Genomic DNA, 22,844 nt, shown 5'->3' with positions numbered 1-22,844 from the left:
TCCACCTGCCTGATCCCCTACAAAGAGTGCTAAGGCTCCCCCCACCCCATTATCCCCCCACCCCAGGATTCCCTGGCAGGCTGCCAAGGGGACATGGGTTTAGGTCAGGCCCAGAAGTGGCAACCACAGAGCTTCAGGGTCCTGCCCATCTTGCTCAGGCTGCATTTATTACCGAGGTTTCACAGAGTTGAGTCAACTGCCTTCAAATGCTTGAATCCCTGGGGGTAGGAAGAGGAAGCGGCTAAAGGTGCTCTTTTTAAGAATGTAAAATAAAGAAGAAGAAAGGAAAAGACAAAAGAATTGTTCATAGACAAAAATGCCTCGAGCTCAGAAGCTGGCCCTTTCCTACAGGGGTGCTGGGCAGGACCCCAACCGCACACTAATCTGCTTGGGCCCCAAACTCCTTCCTGGGTTTCTCAGACCCATCCCAAACTCATATGTTCTGTGGCCTAAAGAGAATGGAATTATTTTAAGTAAACTCCATTTCATTTACGGAGGGGTTCACCCCTTCCAGGACCACCTCAGGCAGCGTCTCCTTTCCTTTCCTTTGCCCCCCAGCCCCACTTTTCCAGCTAGGAGACGGTCAACCCAATCTGCCAGGGACCTGCGGTTCCATCAGAAAGTTCTCTCCAGCAATCAACCTGGGAGGCTTCTCAGCACCAGCTGCTCAGATCCCTGCACGCTGGAAACCCTGGGGCGGGGGAAGAGATTCATCTGTACGCTACTCACGTCCGCCCAGTGGTTCTCAGGCATGCTGGGGTAACCCAAGTACCTCACTGATTGAGAAGCGGGCCCGCAGGTGATTTGTTACTAATAATGAAGGGCTTAAGTGTGACGTTGACTTGCCTCACGCGTGGAGCAGATTCAAGGTCATCCCTGTATGACTGTCACGCTCACGCCTGCTTTCTTGAGCTGAATGAACTCTTTGCCACGACCTGTGAGGTTCCGTGTAACCTTCCAGCCTCGCACCTCAGGTCCCTATCTCCTTTCTCACTCACCCATCCCTCTGGCCTTCAGCCAGTTCCGCAGGTGTGCCAAGCTCTTTCCTCCACACCTGCCGCTCTTTCTGCCAGGACACCCCTCCCTCTTTGCCTTGCTATATCTCCTGTTTTAGGGCCCAGCTTAAAAATTAACTTCTTCTTGGTACTGACTTGGAGGGGGCTTCAGAGAGCCTTGAGGAGTTGGGGGGGCTGGAGATATTCTGTTCTTGATCTACATGAAGGTGACAAGGTGTGTACATATGTGAAAATTCATTGAGCTGTCCATTTAAGATTTGTAGACTTTATGTAAGTAAACACAAAAAGATGATATCTAAAAAAACAATTTCACCCTTTTCCCTGTCTCCTGTTCTTTCTATTACTCTCAACCATGGCATGTGCATCTCCATCTTGCCACAATAATTATACTATTTGTTGGTTTGTTTGTAAATTTTTTCTCCCATTAGAATGTAAGCCCCACGAGGAGAGAACCACCGTCTGTCTTGTTCACTGAGGTACCTTCTGGAGTGTAGCACAGTGCCCACCACATAGTACATATTAAGAAAATTAGCAAATGGATAGATGGAAGGATGAATAAAAAAGCTTGGATTTAATGATGGAGGAACAGAGGGGCAGAGGAGGTCAGCCAGAGGTTAGAAGCTCCCAACTTCCAGTTCCCAACAGACAGTTTAGGGGTCTTGCTCTGGAAGCCCAAGCTCAGAAGCTGGTGCCCTCCTCGGTGACCCAGCACTGGCCTGTCTACAACTCATTGGGGTTGTCCTGGTCGGCATAGATGAGGAAGCCCGTGAAGAGGCTGTCGGTCCAGTATGGGTCATAGAAGAGCCCATTCTGCTCTGAGTAGAAGATCTGCAGCCAGACCTCGTCACCCTGCTTGAGAGCCAGGATGGTGGAGCCTGAGGCCACATCGTGGTTGCCCGTGTTGGCGTCGAAGGTCCGGATGCGGTACTGGCCATTGTGCACCAGGCCGATGGCCAGGTGCTTGTTGGCCAGCGTGATATCGTAGGTGAAGTAGTAGATCCCTGGCACGCCGCAGACGAACTTGCCGCTGGACGTGTTGTAGTGGCCGCCCTCGTTCATCAGGATCTTGTCGAACTTGATGGGCAGCCGTTCCCTTGGGTAGCTCTTGGTCACTGCCACGGAGAAGGCCGACTTGGCGTGGCCACTGCCGCAGCTGCAGGGGCCCGGGAGTCCGGGCTCCCCCTTCTTGCCCTTGGGCCCCTTCTTGCCCGGTGTGCCATGCTTTCCTGGGGCACCACTGACCCCCTTGGGGCCGCGAGGGCCGGCCCGCCCAATGGCCCCTGCTTTGCCCTTTGGTCCTGGCTTTCCCCGGTTACCTGTCCGGCCAGGTGAACCTGGAAGACAGAGCAGCTGGTGTTACGGAGGGGACCTCAGAGAACTAGGCAGAGGCCGTTGGCCTGGGCTTTCCATCCTTAGAGCACAAGCCTTTGGATAAGGGAAAGAACATGAAGGCTGTGGAGTCGCATAGAAATGGGTGCAAATCCTGATGGTACAACCAGGGGCACTTCTCCCTTCTTATCTGGAAAATGCGAATGTGACACATACCTTCCAGAATCATGTGGATCAGGGCAAAAATAACTTGTAACAATTCACGCCCTCCCCTTGTCCTGCCTTCTAAGGAAGAGTCTGATTTGTCTGCCAGGTCAATCCTTCCCCCGGCTGTGCTGGTAATGGGTTGAGACAAGAATTGCAAGAAGCCTCTTGACTTCAAACCATTGACCTTAGTGAACTCCCTGCCCAGTGCCCAAGATCCCTGCCCACGTGGGCAAGGTTTTTTTCTTTTTTTTGCGGTACGCGTACGCGGGCCTCTCACTGCTGTGGCCTCTCCTGTTGCGGAGCACAGGCTCCGGACGCGCAGGTCCAGCGGCCATGGCTCATGGGCGCAGCCACTCCACGGCACGTGGGATCTTCCCGGACTAGAGCACGAACCTGTGTCCCCTGCATCGGCAGGCGGACCCTGAACCACTGCGCCACCAGGGAAGCCCCAAGGGCAAGGGTTTTTACAGCAGCATTGCTTACAATAGCAAAACACTAGGAACAACTAAATGCCCAACCAAAGGGAGATAATGAGAAAAATGATGGTCCATCCATTATGTGCTATTCTCTGCAGGAGTTTAAAAAATGAGGCAGATTTGCATGCACTGTTTGAAAACTTCTCTAAACTACACTGTGAAGAGGAACAAGCAGGTGGCAGAAACTTCTTTTTGTTCAGAGGAAACCACAACGCTATTTCTACACCCATTTAAGTGCCTGGCACATAGTAAACACTTGCTAAATACACTTGGTACAGCCTGCAGAACGTTTTCACAGTATTACATTTTCACAGTAATATGTGTCTGTAGAACACCTCTGGGTTTTTAATACCCATACTCTAATAATGTGCATTTCTCTCAATACAACATTTTTTGGCTGATGATTATGTGGGAAACATTTATATTTATGTCCCCCAAACTCAATACAACATTTTATACAAACTGTATCTGGGTAACGACTGGAGTCACATCCAAACACAACGGCGGTACGGTTGATACAACCGGCAGACTGGCAGAGCTGTGGGTAGATGCTTTGGAAAGTATGCCAGATGTCAGTCAGGGAGCCTGCTGCTGGAGGGGTTGCCAGGTGCTAAGCAGTGTCTTAGCATCACAGCACACAAAGCAAGTGTTCGTTAACCATCCTACAAACTGGGTGATCAGCAGGTAATGTTGCAGATAGTTCACATCCTAACAAGGTACTTGGCTCCTTACTTGTACACATACAGGGATTTTTCTGTGCTTTAGAGTTTTGTGTTCACGTGTAATGCATTTAAATTTTTCCTATTTTAAGAAACAGGGAAATAGATTTCCAAATAGCATTTTCTCACTGAACATCTAGTTTCCAGGAACGGATTGCTTATGCTGAGTGCCTGGAAGTGTTTGGTATTATTATATATACATGTAAATATATGAAAGAGGCCAGGGAGGTTATACATTTAACCAATTAATAGTGGTTACGTTTGGAGGATGAAAGGAGGATGACGAGGGGTAAGAATTAAGAAGAAATCTTGCTTTATTTATACTGTTTGAATATATTACAATGAAAATGTATTTGTGTATTATACGTGTAATTAAAAATAAATAAAAGGAATGGGGGAAAAAATAAAACTAAGAAAGGTCAAAAAGCTGTTCTTTGAAAAAATGAAAATAAATGAAAGGTGGGAGAAAGGACCATGAGAAGAGGAGGAATAAAGACAGGGTCATTTTGGATTGGAGTTTTTTGGGAAGACAAATAGATAAGGAAGTTTTATGACGTGTTATGGTGTGTGCTTCCTTTTTGATTTCCTTTTTTGAGAAACTTCTGGAAAAGCTGACTTTTACTTGTCAAGACCTCTCTGGAGGTGGGTTTGTATGTGTATGTCAGGGGGAGGGTGGTTGGAGATTATCCTGTCCTACGACTGGTCCCAGGATGACCCAGCTTTATCTGGGTTATGTGTGTCAGGACTCTGCATCTCTCAACACTGCCTTCCTTGGTGTGTTGGCTTAATTCTCAGCAGAGACTCAATACATGGCAGAAGAGACAGCCAAAACAGCCCCAAACCTACATCCTCAGAGTTCTTAATCAAGGTGGGGAAAGTCAAGAGCAGAGATATCCTGTTTCTCTTAGGGTTCATAAGGATGATGGATCATGTCATAAAATGTCATGCAAACTCTGGCTGGCTCTGCTTGGAGCACACGCTCAGATCCCAATTGATCACTGTGGTCAGGAAATGGGAACTATGTTGTCCAGTGCCTGACATACTCTGACCCCCCTTAAGTCAAAGGCATTATCATTATTTTTATAGTTATTCTTCTGGAAAGGAGGTGCTTTTGGAGGAATTAATTTGATCTGGTAGGAAAGGGCCTGGATTTGGAGTCTGCTACCAGCCTGTGGTGTGAGCTCAGCAAGTCTATTAAGGGGCAACTACCATTTATTGTATGTCTACTCTGAGACAGGTGCTTCACATGTTATTTTATTTCATCTTCACTGCACCCGTGTGAGGTAGGTCCTGTTATAATCCCAATTTTAGAGAAGAGGAAACTGAGGTTTGGAGACGGGCGAGGTAATTTGTCAAAATTGGTATCCAGGTTTGTTACAAAGTTTAAGTTCTTGCAGCTATGACATGCTGTTCTCAACTTAATCATTCTGATTTTGTGTCCTCATCTGTAACATGGGGATAATAAGAATACCTCACCCATAGGATGGTATTGCTATACCAGCAAATGAGCGGCATACTCAAAAGTGCTTTGTCAATGTTAAAATGCCACACAAATAAAAATTATGATTTCACTAATGCTCGAAATGTACACTTTGGGATGCTGCTGACACTGAAAAGTGCTTGGTTACTGGGGTAAGCGTTCAGGATATAAGGAATGTCAAGGATGAGAAGGGCTGTAGACAGTATCCAACTTGTCTGCTACCTGCCTGGTACCCCTTCACCCCTGGCACCCTGCCCTTCACTACTTCATGTGGTCCTAGGGAGGCTGTCAGTCACAGTGGCCAACTGCCGTCACCACACACTCACACACACCAAGGGGTGGGCACTTGACCCAGTCCTAGCAAATGGTGGTACTTCACCTCCATAGTCAAAGGGATTGGTCCAGGATGCACATGTGATCAAGGAGACTCAGTCATCCTGAGAATTGCTCTGTGGATCAAGCCATGAGGAGGTAGGCTTGAGCCCACCAGTGGGCATTTCATAACTTCCAACATTTGTGAGAATAAAACCAACACACCGAGAGAAGCAAAGCCTTGACGACAATATTTGAGCTCCTAGACCCAGCTATTCCTGAAGCTCAGCTCTTGGACTTACTAGTTGTATGAGCCAATAAATTCCATTTGGGGCTATAAATCGGGTTTCTGTCGCTTGCGCCCGAAAGAGTTCTGAATAATATTTCAGGAGACTTGCTTAAAGTCACTCAGCAAATCAACGGTGCAGCTGGGGCAGGAACAGATCTGATGCTCACTGTTCCTTTCCAGAGAATATACTGCTCTGTTTTTTAAAAACACATTAATTTGGCTTACAATGAAATGGAATTCACATTAGTTTTCATAACTTTGCAAACCCCTTTCGTGTCAGATGTTGTCAACCCCAGGTGGGGACAGGAGAGACAGGCACTGGGCTTCTTACCTTCCTCTCCGCTGTCCCCCCGGTCCCCGTCCTGGCCATCCCGGCCATCTTTGCCTGGAAAGCCCATCCTTCCGACCATTCCTGAGGTCCCTGGGGATCCTGGGGGGCCCGGTGGGCCCTGGGGGCCAGGCAGGCTGCAGATGAGTTGAGGGGAGCTCTTCTGGAAGTCCCTGCGGGCGAAGGCACCAAGCAGCGGGTCGGCCGCACATGGAAGGGCACAGGCCAAGAGCACCCAGGGGATCATGGTGGTCACCTATGGGAGGCAAGAGAGCTGTGAGCTAACTGGGGGTCAGTCAGAAAGGCATCAAGAGGAGGAGAAGGCATCTGGGAGAGACACAGTTGCATTTCTGATCCTTCCTATCTCCCACATCACATACAAGTAGCTGGACAGTGTCATCACATCTTGAGGACATATTTGGATGAGCTGAGTCATGGCCTCAGAATACCCTTGGGAGGGCTCCTGCGGGGGAGGCACACGTCCTCACACTGTCACGCTCCAGAGTGGCAGGACTGACAGCCCAGTGACAGCTGCTGGGGAGGAGCTGTGGATGGAGAGAAAAATTCCATGGTTTCATTCAAATATGTGGCATGAATGGAAAGTTACAAGGGCAGAAATATCAATACTTCCAACTGCAGGCCGTGATTTGCAACTAGGCTGCCTCTCCCAGAGGATTTGGGGCAGCACATTGGTGGGTGAGAAGTGAGGTGTCAGCTCTGAGCGAAGGTGCCCCAAGCCTCAACAGCACTGGTGGGCCGTGGGCACAGCTCCTCTGTGGTGGGCTCCCTGTGCACTAGGCCTGGGCTAAGAGCTTTCCACACGTTACTTAATCTCACGGCATCCTTACCGAATAGATACGGAGAGGAAATGGGGGCTCAGAGAAGTTCACAGCATGACTAAGTCAGGCAATTAGCAGTTGGCAGGGCTGGGATTTGAACGAGGCTGGGCAAATCCAGAGCTTGTGTGCTTTGCTTCAGGCTACACTGCTTTTTTTTTTTCTTTTTTCCCAGTTAAAAAATAATAAAAATGATACACTCACATTGTTATAAAGTCAAATAATACCATAAAGCTTATAATGAAAAATTGTGTGTGATCTTCATACCCACCCCTCAACCCTCGCCCACTCCAAACTCTTTTGGGTATTTCTTCTGGCATTTACTGACATTAAAAGACAATATGCTTACATGGTTTCTTTTTAACAATTTTGGACATTTCCTTTTGAACTCCTGTATGTGACAGATGAGGATTCAGCCCTCCTCCGTCACTCTAGGACCCTGTTTTCTCTCCCTCATGCAGTTCAGATATAATCTTTGACTGAATCAAAATTCACTCTGAATTATTGTGTCTTGTTTACTGCTAAGCTAAGCACTGTACTATAATTATACTTCCTTTCTTACACACACTTTTCTTACTGGAGATATTAATAATTTTATTTGCTTAGTTCTCTACGCCACTATTTTCTACATTATCGAATGTATCAGATAATTTACCTCTTCCATTTATTTTCCTAAAGACATAAGTCCTGGAGCCCTCCATTCTCTTTTTCCAACCTTTGTACATGCTAAGCTGTCATCCCAGGATTTTCCTTTATAACCATCATGGCAATTGTCTTTGCCTCTCTCCTGCGTTGTATCTCCTGCTTTACGAATCCCATGTCTTTCTCTTATTTTATTTTATTTTTTCACTCTCTCATTTTGGTGGCACATTTGGTGTAATAGCTTCCTGGAAAAGACGTGTGGGATATAATTTTTTTGGGACAATTTGCAAGTCTCAATATGTCTTAATTTCACACCGTGTCCTTAAGGCTGGGGCATGATCACACCAGAGACCAGAGTGTTATGTGCCCAGACATTATCTACCTCCAGCCCCTCACCGGGAAGATGCAGAAGCCAAGGTCCAGAGCAGAAATAAGCCACTTGTTCAAGATCTCTCAACAAACTGGCTCAGTCACTTTGTGACCAACAGCCTCTCTCCCTGGAATGAAACCAGGAGAGAGAACATTCCAGGTATGACTTCTTGCCTCTAAGGTGAGCTCTGAAGTGGTAACTGGCTTTGTGACTTTAGGCAAGCCCCTTTCCCTCTCTGGGCCTCAGTTCCCCCCCTGAAAAATAAGGGGTTGGTTTCTACACTCGAGCATGCATCAGATCCACCTGGAGGGCTTGTCCAAACCCAGACTGCTGGGTCCCCCCCAGAGTTTGTGATTTGGTAGGTCTGCGTTGCGGCTGGAAGATTTGCATTATTATGTGGTATGTGAGGGACACTGATGCTGTCGGTTCACGGACGCATTTTAAGGACCAATGGACTAGATGATTTCTAAGCCCCTTCACCTCTGATGCTGACTGAGACTTTCAGAGTCCACTTGGCCCTCTCTTACTAGATATGAAGTCTTGCTGGCTTCTCCATTCCCGCACAGCCTTCAGCTGCCTCATCACAGCCTTCAAGCATGAGGGGGCTCCCCGCAGCCGTGGCACTGGCAGTAGGGGAGGACCACTGCTCAGGTCTCACCCTTGGAGCTCACAGTTCCCTCCTGGGCCCTCAACCTCCCTTCCCTTCACATGCTGCTTTGCCTGAGGCCTGGGAGCCTGTCCAGACCACTGCGCAACCTCTGGAAACAGACCGATTCTACCTTTCCTCCTGACCCCTCCAAATCTTTAACCCTGGGAACAGATGAAGGGGAGAGAAGACCAGGCCTCCCCTGCCAGGGAGAGGAGGGGAGACTGCAGCACTGCACTGTGCTGCCACTCGGGGGCCTGGTCTAGTTCCAGCTCCAAGGTTCACCAACCTGGTGACTTTGGATAAATTACTTTCCTTCTCTGGACCTCAGAGAATAAATGTCACAGAGGTGTCCCTGGCTAGGTAGAGATGATCTAGTACCAGATACTGCCTTAAATAACATGACATCATATAGTAACAAAGTTACTGTCTTTTCAGTTTCTGTAATCCTGATGAATTGAAGAAAAAAGTTTCAGTTTGGTGATAGTACATTTTTCATGCCTCTATACCCCTTTCTAATATCACTTTTGCACAAAGAACACTGTCTTCTGTGGCAGTGCACACCCATTATTAAAGAATCTTGAGCAAGGCTCCACAAATAAGCATGGAAACCTTGGAAACCCCCAGACAGGGCCACAGCGCCAGGGACCCTGGGACAGAGCATCTGCTAGGATGCAAGGAAGGCCTGTGGCACAATGTAAAGAAAGGGACTTGACAGGGGCACAGGTTAGGTCTGGGTATCTAGCCCTTGGGAGAGGGTGCAAAGAAAGACTTAGTGGGTCAGGGAAGTAGGGTGTTAAAATCAAAATTCTCACCTGAGCACCAGGACACACGAGAGGCTGCATGCTCAATTGAGAGGTCAGGCCAAAGTGAAGAAATGACAAAGGAATAGTTTGAGAGCTCATTCCATAACTCTGGGCACTCTTGGATTTTACTGAATAAAATGCAACCCGTGTGGTGGGGAAGGGGAGGAGGTGTGGAAATGAATCTGAGGCCTGCCTCTGGAAGCTGGTGGGTGGGAAAGTGGCTGGTTGCTGCATGAAAGGGGGAAGAGAGAGCTCTCAGTTGCACAGAAACCGGGCTGACTGCCTTCTCGCCTGCCTTCTCTGGTAGACAGAAGGTGCCAGACATTCCGCAGCCCCAGCCGGCCTGAGCTGGAGGCACCAGGACGGAAAGTGAGGGGCCCAGCAGTGATAACCATGCAGGGTGGATGCCCGAAAACCAGAAGCTGAGGGCGAGGCCTGGACTTGCCGGCAAAAGAAAGTGTGGTGGCCCGCTTCACGGCTGTTACAGTCAGAGGGCTCAACCTGGGAACCGCCAAGGAGCCCGCAGAGGGCCCCCAACAAAAGAGACATCCTTGTCTGCCAGGCCCAGACGGGCCGAGGAGCTTAGCCCTGTTCCTGCCAAGAAACAAGAATCCCCCTGCTGTCTGTCCCTTTACTTCTCCTTCCCCTCGTTCCTTCAGCCTAGAAAGAGGTGAGCTGAGAAGGGGGGCAGGTGGTCCAGCCAGTCTTACACCTGCACTGGGGGACAGGAAGAAGTCTCACCTTTGGTGCCACCTGGGCTCCACATGGGCTGCATAAGTGATAGTGGGAGGTGGGAGGCAAACTCGGTGGAAGTTACATGCATGATGGACTTTGGAAAACTGTCCTAGGCATTCCCCAGGCCCCAGGAATCTCCATCTCCTTCCCTTGTCTACTTGATGAGAATCTTACAAAACTGGCCTTAGTGTTACTTGTGAGCTGGGACACATCTGGGGCCCCAGAAGAGAAACCGACTTCTCAAAGCAGGTTTGAAATAGTTTGGAAAGTTGCAACCTGCGAATATTTGGGACAAGGGAGGGAGGGAGGGCGGAGGAAGTGAGCTGAGAGAGGGGCTCACTGAGTGATCCCGCTTAGTGATGCTGGCCCAGGGTGGGCCCCAGTGGCGGGGCGGAGGCTCTGGAACACGCAGGGAGGAAGGGATTTCTCAGAGCTGGAGCCTGGAGGTTCCTGAAGCAGCTCGAGCCAGGAACTGTTTTGGAAACAAAGGCGGGGAGACTAGGTTCTGGTTCCAAACCTAGAGGGAGGGAGCAGAGTGTCTCTGTTTCAGAGGGGCACCTCTGAAAAAACCAGCTCCAAATAGCCCTGCTCCCAGCCTACTCTCCACACCACAGTGGTGGAAAAACCTGGGGATGAGGGCTTGGAGGGGGGCCAAGGCTGCAAGGCATCCAGACAGGTGAACTCTTGCTGGGTCTTAAAAATAAACTTAGGATGACAAACTTGAAGAGAGCCCCAACGGGCCATTTTAGCCAACCTCATTGGTTACTGACAGGGAAACTGAGGCAGAAGCAAACTGACTTAACTGGACACCTACAAACTTCCAGGCACTGTGCAAAGCTCTTTATTGGAATTATTTTATTTGAAGTTTACAATAAACCCTATGAAGGCAGTAAACTTATAGTCCCGTTTTTCAGAGGAAGAAACAGAGGCTTGGGGACTTCCCTGGTGGTCCAGTGGTAAAGAATTTGCCTTCCAATGCAGGGGACGTGAGTTTGATCCCTGGTCGGGGAACTAGGTTCCCACATGCCGCGGGGCAGCTAAGCTTGCGCGCCACAACTACTGAGCCCGCAAACCTCAACCGCGAGCCCACACACCCTGGAGCCCGCGTGCCACGACTAGAGAGAAGCCTGCATGCTGCAACGAAAGATCTCGCATGCCTCAACGAAGATCCCGTGTGCCACAACTAAGACCCAATGCAGCCAAAATAAATAAATAAAATATTAAAAAAAAAAAAAGAAACAGAGGGTCTGAGAAGTGAAATGATTCTACCCCAAATCACACAATTCGAGTACTGGGGAGAACATTCGAACATGTGTCTGAGGGGCTCTGAAGACTATATGTAATGTCCTATGCCTTGTTCCCTTCCCTGCTATTTTTTTTTTTTCCCTGTCTTATAGAAGAGTAAACTGAAGCTCGGAGAGGTTAATTTGCTCATGTTTATACAACTTGTTCATGGCAGAAGTTACATTTGAACTTGGGTTTGGCAGACCTTAACACCCAAATGCTTTCCATTATGTCAGTGTTTTTTGGATTTTTCTTCCGAAATATCTGAAATTACAGAAGAGACCTTGAAGCATAGGCCAAAGCCACACACAGCAACAGAGAAATTTCTTTGATGTCTCATCTTTTATTATATCATATAAAATACATGGTTAAGAAAATGTAAAAGTGATGCTTTTTCTCCTTCAGGGTACTTGAGATTGATGCTTGAGGAAACCTCCTGTCCTTTGAGAGGCCCACATGTGGTTTAGCCAAGGTGATGGGGGGCAGCCTCTGAGCCCTGACATCCCACCATTGGGATGCCCCTTTGGAGTATTAACGGGGTGTCCCCAGGGGCTGAACCAAAAGACCAGGGTGCACAAAGCACCTCCCCTTCAGCCCCATCACCTCATTCCTTGCTTAGAGCCGTCAAGAGCCTCCAGCCTTGTCTCTTGCTGCCTTCACTGGCACTCTCCAAGCCCAAGCCAGAGAGATCCTTTATAAACGTAACTCAGCCACATCACTTCCTGGACGGTCTTACTCCAGTGGCTGCTGGCTGCAAATAGCAAACCCTTGATGTGGCCCTAAAGGAAATGGCCCCCTGCCTCCATCCTAACCCTGGTTCTTCCCCTCTCTTCCTGCACTCCCCCCCCCATTTCAGGCGAAGCTCCATTTCACCCTTTTGCCTGCAACCTGGGGGCCCACTCTCTTGGCATGCTGGCTCTTTATCTATTGTGTTTCAGCTTAAATGTCACTTCCTCCAAGGCCTTCCTCTCAGACAGCTCTCCCTTTGGAGCCCAGCTCCTTGTCCTGTCTTTCCAGCCCTTACATCTCACCCGTATTCACTGCATTTGTCTGCTTGCCCACTTACTGGGCCTCTCCCGTTAAAATGGAAGCCCCATGGGAGCAGGGACACCAGCTATATCCCCAGGGCTTCCAACTTCTTTGCTCATAGCGGGTATTCAAGAAATATTTGCTTGGTTAATGCGTGATTATTCACGGTGAATTAATTCACGGTGAAGAGAAAACAAGGCTGTGGCCTAAATCCAAAAGGGCCCTGATACCCCTGGATTCAAAGAAGTTTTCTCCTTTCCCCAGTTTTTCTAACCCAAACCCGATCCAATTCTAATCCCTCCTTCCTTTGACCTCCTAGAGCACAGGGCCCCTACCCCCATTCCAGGGAGGGGGCTTGCAGAATATTTTACATACAGCAGGTACTCCATAAATGTCTGTTCAATTGATAAGAAAAAATAAGCATTAGTCCTTCTTCACCTTTAAAAAAACTATCTTAGTTCCTAAATTGTCCTTGCTGGTGTAAGTTGACCAGGGAAGGCTGCCTGGTAGTCTTCCTGCTGAGGGGAAAATAATGTTACTTGGCTCAACCCCCAAAATGGAATCATGAGGTGCTAAGCTGGGATGAAGTTCTTTAGTCTGGTTTTAATTTACCCAGTCCCTGGGTTCCTCATCTCTGAGTTAAGTAGCTCATGATTCGTAAAGACAAGTGTTCTAGGAAAACACTAGACGCTTAAAGGGCCCCAGCCTGAGGTCCCCTGTCAGAGGCGGAGCCTTCCTCCTCCTTGCTCTTGCCCTTAGCTCTCAGGACATGAACCCCTGGTTCCCTCCCAAGGGCCCTCTATTCAGACTGTGATGTGAGAAGGGCCAGCAGTGCGGATATGGGTCTCTCAGTGCCTCTACCGGAATGTGGAAACTCCAGGGACACTTGTCTGGGCCTTGAGCAACGTGGCTGAGCCTGAGTTCTGCACAATCTCCCTTGGAGACCGGAAGATATAAATTGTGCTCAAATAAATTTGACCTGTTGGTTATGAGGTTGGACACACTGACAGGTAGGGATGGTGTTTCACTCCGTGACTAAGAGCTGTGGGAAACACAGCCACTTAGTTTCCTCAACTATATCCAATGGAATAATAGTATACCTACCTCACGGAGTTCATCCAGGAACAATGAGATAATGTATTCAAAGCTTCTAGCCCCGAGTGTGACACAGTAACCCTCTCCCTCAGAAGCCGTCAGATAGCTGCCTGCCCCATGTTTCAAGTCTCAGGGCTAATACCTCCTCAGAGAGGCCCACCGCTGCTTGTTTGCTCAGACCACCCTGGTCCTCCTTCCAAAGCACTTGGCCCGAGTTGTGATTATACATTTTTTGTTCCTTGGCTCATTAATTTTCTGTTGTCTGTCTTCCCCCTGGAGTGGAAGGTCCAGGAATGCAGAGGCCCTGCCTGTCTTGCTCTCTGTTATGACCACAGCTTAGCACGGGGTCTGCCCTGCCCACAGTAAGAGCTCAACTCACAGCTGTTCAACGGCCTTGAATGAAATGGTCACTCGTGTAACAAAAGAGCAAAGGGAGCAAAAGGATGACAAAATCACACTTGGCTACTGAGGGAAACCCAAGGAGAACACTGGTCTTGGATTCAGAACATGTGGGTCCCAGGCCTGGTTTTATAACTCACTGGCCACGTGGAAAAAGTCATTTCCTCCTAGCCAGGCCTCATTTTCTCACCCGTAAGATGGAGATCATAACCCTCACCCCATCTGCCTTACAGAGTTCTCCTGAGAATCAAACTAGATAACCAGTGTTGAAAGCAGAACATGATACAAAAGTTAGAGCCTTGTTTAAAATCGTAACTGCCACCAACTGCAGCGGAACTAACAGCGTGCAGTCCTGACCTCCCACTAGGAGCCCCTGGAGTGTTTCAGGTGGAGGACACCTGAGCCTGATGCAGCCGGGCAATTCTCCCTGCGTTTGCAGTTAAAAGGAAAGGGCTGGTGATGCGATTGGGGTGACGCTTGCTCGCAGATGAAGCTCACTGAAAATTCGCTTTGATGGGAGCGAAATTTCCATGATGAAAACACCCCATGCCCTCCCTGAATTCCAAGAAGCAAATTGGAAACAGCTTCTCTGAGAAGCTGACAGAGGCCGATGGGAGGAGAAAGGGTCTGGCTGCCGTTCCTCCCGCAGTGCTCACGGAACCAGCCCCCTTTCCTGGGATCTGGAGACCAATGCCCATTTGGAAACACTCCAGCACTGAGTCTACATACAGAGGATTAAAAGTCATGGGGCCCACTTGCCAAGAGGCCTCAGAAAATATTTGATCTGCTGTTTTCTCCTCCCCGCCACCCCCGTGCCCCTGTTTTTGGCTCAGTCTAGAAGGAGGTCCAATACCAAAGCAAGACCTAATGACGGAGCAGGAGCCAGGATCTCGCGAGGTTTGTCTCAGCGGGAACTCGAACGGCACCGCGGAAGTCAGCGTGGCGGGCCCTGCCTTACCGCCACCAAGGTCTACTTTCTGACAGATACGCCCAAACTCTTACACACCAACACGCGTGGCATGTGATGTGGTGGGCGTGGAGCCCACCCTCTGGGTCCCTGGCTGCTTCACGTGGGACTTAAGTCCTCGAAGTGAGGGCCAGAGTCAGGCTCCCGGGCGGCTGAAGCCAAAGCCGTCAAGCTTTGGACCTGCCCACAGCTGTTTTCCGCCCTGGAGACCAAGGACCGCAGTGAGAGAAGCAGGCAGCTGACGTGTGGGGTGTGAAGACGGGCGAGGAGGCCTGAGGGTGTTCAGAGCCCTGTATCCAGCTTCTCCTGAGGGCCGGCCTCCAAGTGGCCGACCAGAGCGCTGCCGCATAGGAGGAGGATGTGAGACGCATGTGTCATTTTAAGCGGTCTCACTGCCACGTGAAAAAGGTAAAAAGAAGCAGGTGAAATTAATTTTCATATGTTATTTCGCCCGGTATATCTCAAATATCATCATTTCAACATGTAATCAATGTAAAAATTGTTGAGGCATTTTACATTCTTTAAGTGCCACTAAGTCTTCGAAGCCCAGTGTGTATCTCACACTTGCAGTACTGGCCACGTTTCAAGTGCTTGATAGCCACACTGTGGGTATTGTATTAGATGGAAGCAGAGTTGCTGGAGTTGAAATCCCACCAACTAACTGTGGGACCTTCTCCAAGTTACTTATCCTCTCTCCCTCATCCTCATCCTCTCCAAAATGGGGACGATAATAATAGTACCTACCTTAGAAGGTTTTTATGAGGATTTAATTTTCCTAGCGTAAGGCCTGCCCTATGGAAGAGATATAAAAGCATTAGCTATTATTTGTCCTTCTGAAAAGCAAACAAGATGGATGTTGAAAGCAAAACATGATACAAAAATTCAGACCTTGTTTAAAATTGTCACCAACAGCAGTTCAGCCAACGGAAAAACACCCTGACCTCCTCCATGAGTCCTGTGGCATTTCAGGTGGAGGCCCCTGTAGGCTCCTAATAAATTCTCCATTTTCAGGTAAGATAGTTTGAGTTTTATTTGTCTGTTGCTACCAAAGGAGATTCCTAGGGAGGCTTGGCCTTCACTCTTGCCGTTCCGTCCTGAGGGAAGGATGAGGGTGTTTGGCTTGGCCCTGTACCCCTGATCCACCTGGTTTGTTCAGGCTCCACAGTACAGAGATAGGTGAATCAATGGGAGAGTGTTTATCTCATCAAGTGACAGGAGGCCAAATGGGCTATCACGTATGCAGGTACTTGGTACCATGGCTTGGAAAGACTGCCTAATAAATGGTGTGGCTTATTCTTATTGCCTTGGAGGCCAGATACTGGGGATCTGAAGATGAAAAGATGTGGTTGCTGCTTTTAAAGGGCACACCATCTGGTTATACTGAGGGTCCCACCTGACCTACCTATACCAGGAGAGAAAGCAAGCCTTGCTCCTCTTTTCTCTTTAATACAGGCTCCCCTGAGGAGCATCCAGGACCATACAGAAGGCAGGGGAAGGAAATTTGGGGGTTAGATGATTCCTTGGAAAGGTGTAGAAAGGACTGTGCTTGAAGATCCAGGAACTGAGGGAGAGGAACAAAGTCTGAACTCTGAAGGGCTGGGGAGAAAAAGCTAAGTTTTTTTTTTTTTTTGTGGTACGCGGGCCTCTCACTGTTGTGGCATCTCCCGTTGCGGAGCACAGGCTCTGGATGTGCAGGCTCAGTGGCCATGGCGCACGGGCCCAGCCACCCCGCAGCATGTGGGATCCTCCCAGACCGGGGCACGAACCCGCGTCCCCTGTATCGGCAGGCGGACTCTCAACCACTGCACCACCAGGGAAGCCCACTAAGTTTTCCTTGACTTCCCTGGGCTTGCTGGTTTCCATGGAGTCACTTCCAGTCAGGCTGTGATGGGCATTCAGGGTAACTCTAAAGATCTGACACAATGCTAGCCTTCGAGAGCACAGAGCTGAGCTGGTGGTTAAGTAATGGTTAAGAGTCATTTTCTAGCTGTTTGACCTCTGTTAAGTTATTTAATCTCTCAGTTTTCTTGTCTGTGAAATGGGAAAAGCAATGTGTATCGTCTTATTTGAATCATTTGAATTTGAAATAGCATGGTATAAAAAAATCTATTGTTTCACTTTATGAGTGAACGTTTGTCAAGAACCTTGCAAGGCTATTCTAATAGGTAAACAGAAATTCTCATGGGTAAACAGAAATACCTGCCATCCTTCAGCTGTATTGAATTACACCAGTTTGAATTATTTGAGGTCTTTAGGAATGTCTCCATGAGTAATTTGATTGCTCATACTTCCATTATAGAGTAACTGTGAATATTAAATAGGATCATTCAGTAACAGCCCACAGTAAGCACTCAGTAGTAGTAGTGTTATTCTGATATAATTGCACTATATGAAAACAGTGAGAGATATAATGGGAGAAGGAATAATGAGCAGGCCTGGGTCTGCTGTTTCCTCATCTGTAAAATGGTGAGAACAGTGAGCTTGTGAGGAGTTGAACAGTTGTGAGCTTTGGGATAAATGGCACTGAAGGCAGTTGTAACAGCTGAGGTGATTTTACAGCATGGCATGAATGCAAAGGTGCAGGATTTCTACGGGTGTGCCCTACTTTAAACAAGGATGTAAAATTGGAATTTTGTCATTCAGTGATCAGATTTTTGTTAAGATTGCAATGTGCAAGGACTTCTGGCTGAGAACTATGGAAGATGGTCCTGCCACCGAGGAAGTTATAATCTAGACAAGGGGCGACCAGCTGGCTTATCAATGACATTATGCAAACCATAGACTGCACCATGCTTCTGGTTATTTTTTGTTGTTGTCTTTTTTTTTTTTTTAACGTTTGAAATTGTTGCCAATGTAAAATTTGGGAGATTTTATGTTAAAATCAAGATTTCAAAATAAAATACCTAGAATAAATCTAACCAAGGACGTAAAAGGCTTGTACTTGGAAAACTGTAAGGCACTGATGAAAGAAAACAGATGGAAAGATATACCATGCTCACGGATGAAAGAATTAATATTGTTAAAATGACCATACTACCCAAGGCAATCTACAGAGTCATTGCAATCTCTATCAAAATACCAATGACATTTTTCACAGAACTAGAACAAATAATCCTAAAATTTGTGTGTAAACGCAAAAGACCCCAAAACAATAGCCAAAACAATCTTGAAAAAGGGGGACAAAGCTGAAGGTATCACACTCCCTGATTTCAAACAATACTACAAAGCTGCAGTAATCAAAACAGTATGGTTCTGGCACAAAAAGATACACTTAGATCAATGGAAACAGAATAGACAGCCCAGCAATAAACCCACAGTTGTATGGTCAATTAATCTATGACAAAGGAGGCAAGAATATACAATGGGTCAAAGACAGCCTCTTCAATAGATGATGTTGGGAAACTGGACCACTTTCTTATACCATGTACAAAAATAAACTCAAAATGGATTAAAGACTTGGAATCATAAAACTCCTAGAAGAAAAGATAGGCAGTATGCTCTTTGATATTGGTCTTAGCAATATTTTTTTTTAATATGCCTCCTCAGCCAAGGGCAAAAGTAAAAATAAACAAATGGGACTACATCAAACTAAAAAGTTTCTGCACAGCAAAGGAAACTATCCACAAAATGAAAAGACAACCTACTGAATGGGAGAAGATATTTGCAAACAATATATCTGATAAACAGTTAATGTGCACAATATACAAAGAACTCATACGACTCAGCAGCAAAAAGACAACCTGATAAAAATTGGACAGAAGACCTGAATAGACATTTTTCTAAAGATGGCCAACAGACACGTGAAAAGATGCTCAACATCACTAATCATCAAAGAAATGCAAATCAAAACCACGATATCATCTCACACTTGTCAGAATGGCAGTTATCAAAAAGACAACAAATAAGTGTTGGCCAAAATGTGGAGAAAAGGGAACCCTTGTGCACTGTTGGCGGGAATGTAAATTGGTGCAGCCACTATGGAAAACAGTAAGGAAGTTCCTAAAAAAATTAAAAATAGAAATTCCATATGGTCCAGAAATTGCACTTCTGAGAAAATGCACATCTGAAGAAAACAAGAACACTAATTTGAAAAGGTACATGCACCCTTATGTTCATTGCAGCACTATTTACAATAGCCAAGATATGGAAGCAACCTAAGTGTCCATCTATAGATGAATGGATAAAGAAGATATATATAATGGAATATCACTCAGCCATAAAAAAGAATGAAATCTTGACATTTGTGACAACATGGATGGACCTAGAATGGACCTAGAGAGTATTATGCCAAGTGAAATAAGTCAGACAGAGAAAGACAAATACCATATGATTTCGCTTACATGTGGAATCTTAAAAACAAAACAAATGAACAAACATAAAACAGAACAGACTCAGAGATACAGAGGACAAACAGATGGTTGCCAGAGGGGAGGTAAGGGAGAAGATGGGTGAAACAGATGGAGAGTGAGAGGTACAAACTTCTAGTTATACAATAAATAAGTCACAGGAATGTAATGTACAGCATAGGGAGTACAGTCAATAATATTGTAATAACTTTATATGGTGACAGATGGTAACTAGACTTATTGTGGTGATTATTTTGTAGTGTGTAAAAATATTGAATCTCTATGTTGTACATTTGAAACTAATATCATAACTCAATTATACTTCAAATAAAAAAAAAAGATTTCCAGCTTTTCTTGAGAATCAGGAGGATCTGCAGCATTCTGGCAGGGCACCAATTGGCTACCTCTTGGACAAGGTGTTATGGGCTGAATTGTGTTTCCCCAGAATTCATATGTTGACGTCCTAACCCCCAGAAGCCCAGAGTGGGACTGCATTTAGATATGAGATCTTTAAAGAGGTAATTAAGGTCAGACAAAGTCATATGGATGGGCCCTAGTCCAATATGACTAGTATCTTTATAAGAAGAGGAGATTAGGACATGACACCCAGACCAAGGGATAACCATGTGAGGTCACAGTCAGAAGGTGGCCATCTGAAAGCCAAGGAGAGAGCCCTCAGAAGAAACCAAATCTGCCATCCCCTTAATCATGGACTTCTAGCTTCCAGAACTGTGAGAAAATACATTTTTGTTGTTGAAGCCACCCAGTCTTTGTGACTTTGTTATGGCAGCCCTAGCAAAGTAATACACAGGACCTATATTCTTCAGTGTCAAGTCTTCACCACTCCTAAATGTCATGCATCCTGTTCACTTATGTATCGTGCATGGCCTTTGTTGGCGTATGATCTAGAGGAAGAGGGTATTCTCCATGTGTTTGTTCTGCAGGTATGTTCTTATTTCAAAGCTCTGATGTTCGTTTTCTCCTTTAATTCTCCCCACAGTTCTAAGAGGCTGATGCTGTCATCCCTATTTGGCAGGAGAGAATACAGAACTCAGAAAAGTGAAGTCATTTTTCCCAGGTCAAAGCTGGGATGTAACCCAAGCCTGTTGATTCAGGGCCCAGGGCTCGTGCCCCTCTATCACGGCCCCTCTGCTTGGGCACAGGACCCATGCACATAAAGCCTTAACTAACAGGGCAGCTGCGTGTGTGTGTTATAGAAGTAAGCCAGTTACAGCAATGCACAAATCCAAAGGAAGATTATTTCCTTGAAAAAAGATTTGGCATAGAATTCCCTTCAAAAGTAAACCTAGATTAGAATTTGATTAACAGAAATCTGACTTATGCAGGAGTTCGCCTCATGGAGGTAAAGCCAGCTTGGCAGTCCTCTGACCTGGAGGAAGGAGTGGGGGAAGCTGTGAGTATATAAAGGGTCTGTGTTGCCCCATGATGAACATTCAGGAGTAGAAAGCACCAGACACTGGGACTGTAGGAAAGAAGGTCCAGTCGTCTGTGTCCAATCTGCAGGTGAAGATGAGAGGAGGAATAGCAAGATAGGGAAGAATGGAGGGATTTGCAGAGAAAGAAGTAACTTCTTGGGGGAATTTGCTGAATATTTGATGGAGGCGGAGTAGGTTTGAGATGCCCCAGACTTGTGAAAGAAATCTCAATTCATTTGTGTAATGACACACTGTACACGGGAACAAAGTATACGCACATATGGAAAGATGGCCGGTGTACACTGTTAAGTGAAAAAGCAAGTTGCAGCAGGGAATGTCAAGTATGATTTATCCTTGAGTTTAAACAAGATAGACACAGATAAATAGAGATGTGTATGTATGTTTGTGGGGGAAATTCCTGAAAGGACACACATCTTGTTAAAGGGGTTACCTCCCAGAATTGGGAAGGAGTGTGTGACCTTTTACTTTTCACTTTCCACCTTTTTGTACTGTGTGAATTTTTTAAGGTAAGCATTGTCAGTTTTGTATCATTTAAAACAAAAGGTAACCTGAAGGCTTAAGGATTGGAAGACAGTCAAGGCTGTGTCCCTGCTAGGGGATGGGGAGAAGTAAGACATCTGGGAAGAAAGGAAGCCTGTGCTGCTCTGGATGTATTAGAATGAAGGGCAGTAGTGAGGTTCTGAAAAGTGTGGCAGGTTTGCCGAGCGGCAGTTGAAAGTGAGCATACTGGATATGATTACCAGATAACGGAATGAATCAGAGAAAAGCTGTGCAGATGGGAGGGCAGAAATGGAGGAGCAGAGAGGACTTGGAACACTAACTGAGCATCAGCCTTGGATTGGCACATATAGGACACTGTCGTTGCTATTGCTGCTGGTTCAGTGGGGTCTCTGGGAGATGGCCAGTCTAAGGAGGTGACCCTTGAAGGGTTCCACGCAGGAGAGTTTTGCAGTCAAAGGGTAGAGGACAATTGCACTGAGGTTGTACAAAGGATTCAGGCTTTGGGCGAGAGGCCTGGGCTGGGAGGCTGCAGGGAGCCAGTGCAACAGTTTAGTTGAGAGGAACAGCCCTGGAATGGGGCAGTGGCAGTGGGGATGGAGAAATAAGAACAAAGTAAATAAGACAAGGCTTGGAGACAAGTAGTGGGGAGGGAGAGTGAAGAGAGTTGTGAAGAGCTGGATGCAAATCTCAGCTTGCCTGTCTGTATGATATATTTGATGAAAGAAATGTTGTCAAGAGTCAATTAGATAATGCACTTGATAAGTAACTATGATTGTTAGCTCGGATATTGGGCTCGGACTTACCAGGCTTCAAATCCCTTTACCACCAACTACTAGCTGTGCAACCTGAGCAAGTCATTAACGTCTCTGAGCCCGGTGCCCCTTCTGCAGGTGGTGATAACCTGTTGTCATGGAAACGAAAGAGCTTAAGTGGAGGGCTGGCAGGGCCTGGCACAAAATAGGTGCAGGACAAATGGTCGAGCTATTACTATCAACGATAAAACCTCTGAGCACAGAGCCTGGCACACGGTAAGCGCTCAATAAATGTCAATTCATGTTGTAATTCATAAGGCTGCCCGGCCTGCAAAGAGGGGGTGTTGGCAGTACCCTCCCTCCCATCTCCTCCTACTCGCGCCAGCACCGCGTATCCCCCCCTCCCCGCCCGCACTTTCCATCCCTGCCGGAGGGTGGCGGGGGTGCGGACTGGGCAGACCGCGCAGACACTTACCCTCAGCGCCGCCGGCCACGTCCAGACGGGTCTGCAGCCACGAAGCTCTGGGCCGTCCCGCCTTCCGTAGCTGCAGCCCAGACGGCTCCCGCCCCGGGCATACTTTTCCCATCCCGTCATGGGCGGGAGAGCTCTCCGCCGGGTCACGTGGGCCGGCCCGCAGCGAGGCGCGCTCTCTTGGGCATCGGTTGGGAGAAACCTTTTAGCTCCGGCAACAACTTGAGTGTGTCGATGCATCGCTCTGTGCGTAGAACTTGTCAGTGCATTTGAAATTTTCTGTGCACGAGAGTGATTGTTACCCAGGCGTTTGCAAGTGCGTGGGTATGTGTGCATGTGTTTGAAGAGGCA

General features: G+C 47.3%; 1 protein-coding gene across 2 annotated transcripts; it reads right to left on the bottom strand.

Moving 5' to 3' along the window:
• Nucleotides 1–1,562: 1,562 nt before the first annotated feature.
• C1QTNF2 (C1q and TNF related 2) lies at nt 1,563–22,546 on the bottom strand. Of its 2 annotated transcripts, XM_027084390.1 has the most exons (5): nt 22,497–22,546; nt 22,073–22,170; nt 15,710–15,757; nt 6,160–6,412; nt 1,563–2,350 (listed from the first exon to the last, which is right to left on the bottom strand). In XM_027084390.1, the coding sequence occupies exons 4-5, from the start codon at nt 6,401–6,403 to the stop codon at nt 1,737–1,739; spliced, it is 858 nt and encodes a 285-aa protein (XP_026940191.1). In that variant the 5' UTR covers nt 6,404–6,412; nt 15,710–15,757; nt 22,073–22,170; nt 22,497–22,546; the 3' UTR covers nt 1,563–1,736. The 2 variants fall into 2 exon arrangements, with proteins under 2 accessions (XP_026940191.1, XP_026940189.1); XM_027084388.1 differs by lacking the exon at nt 15,710–15,757.
• Nucleotides 22,547–22,844: the final 298 nt, after the last annotated feature.

This window comes from Aethalodelphis obliquidens, unplaced genomic scaffold, assembly GCF_003676395.1.
Source record: "Aethalodelphis obliquidens isolate GAN/ISIS:26980383/991018 unplaced genomic scaffold, ASM367639v1 scaffold52, whole genome shotgun sequence".
Taxonomy (NCBI): domain Eukaryota; kingdom Metazoa; phylum Chordata; class Mammalia; order Artiodactyla; family Delphinidae; genus Aethalodelphis; species Aethalodelphis obliquidens.
The sequence above is the reverse complement of the archived record's forward strand: the minus strand, read 5'-3'. Positions and strand labels throughout refer to the sequence as shown.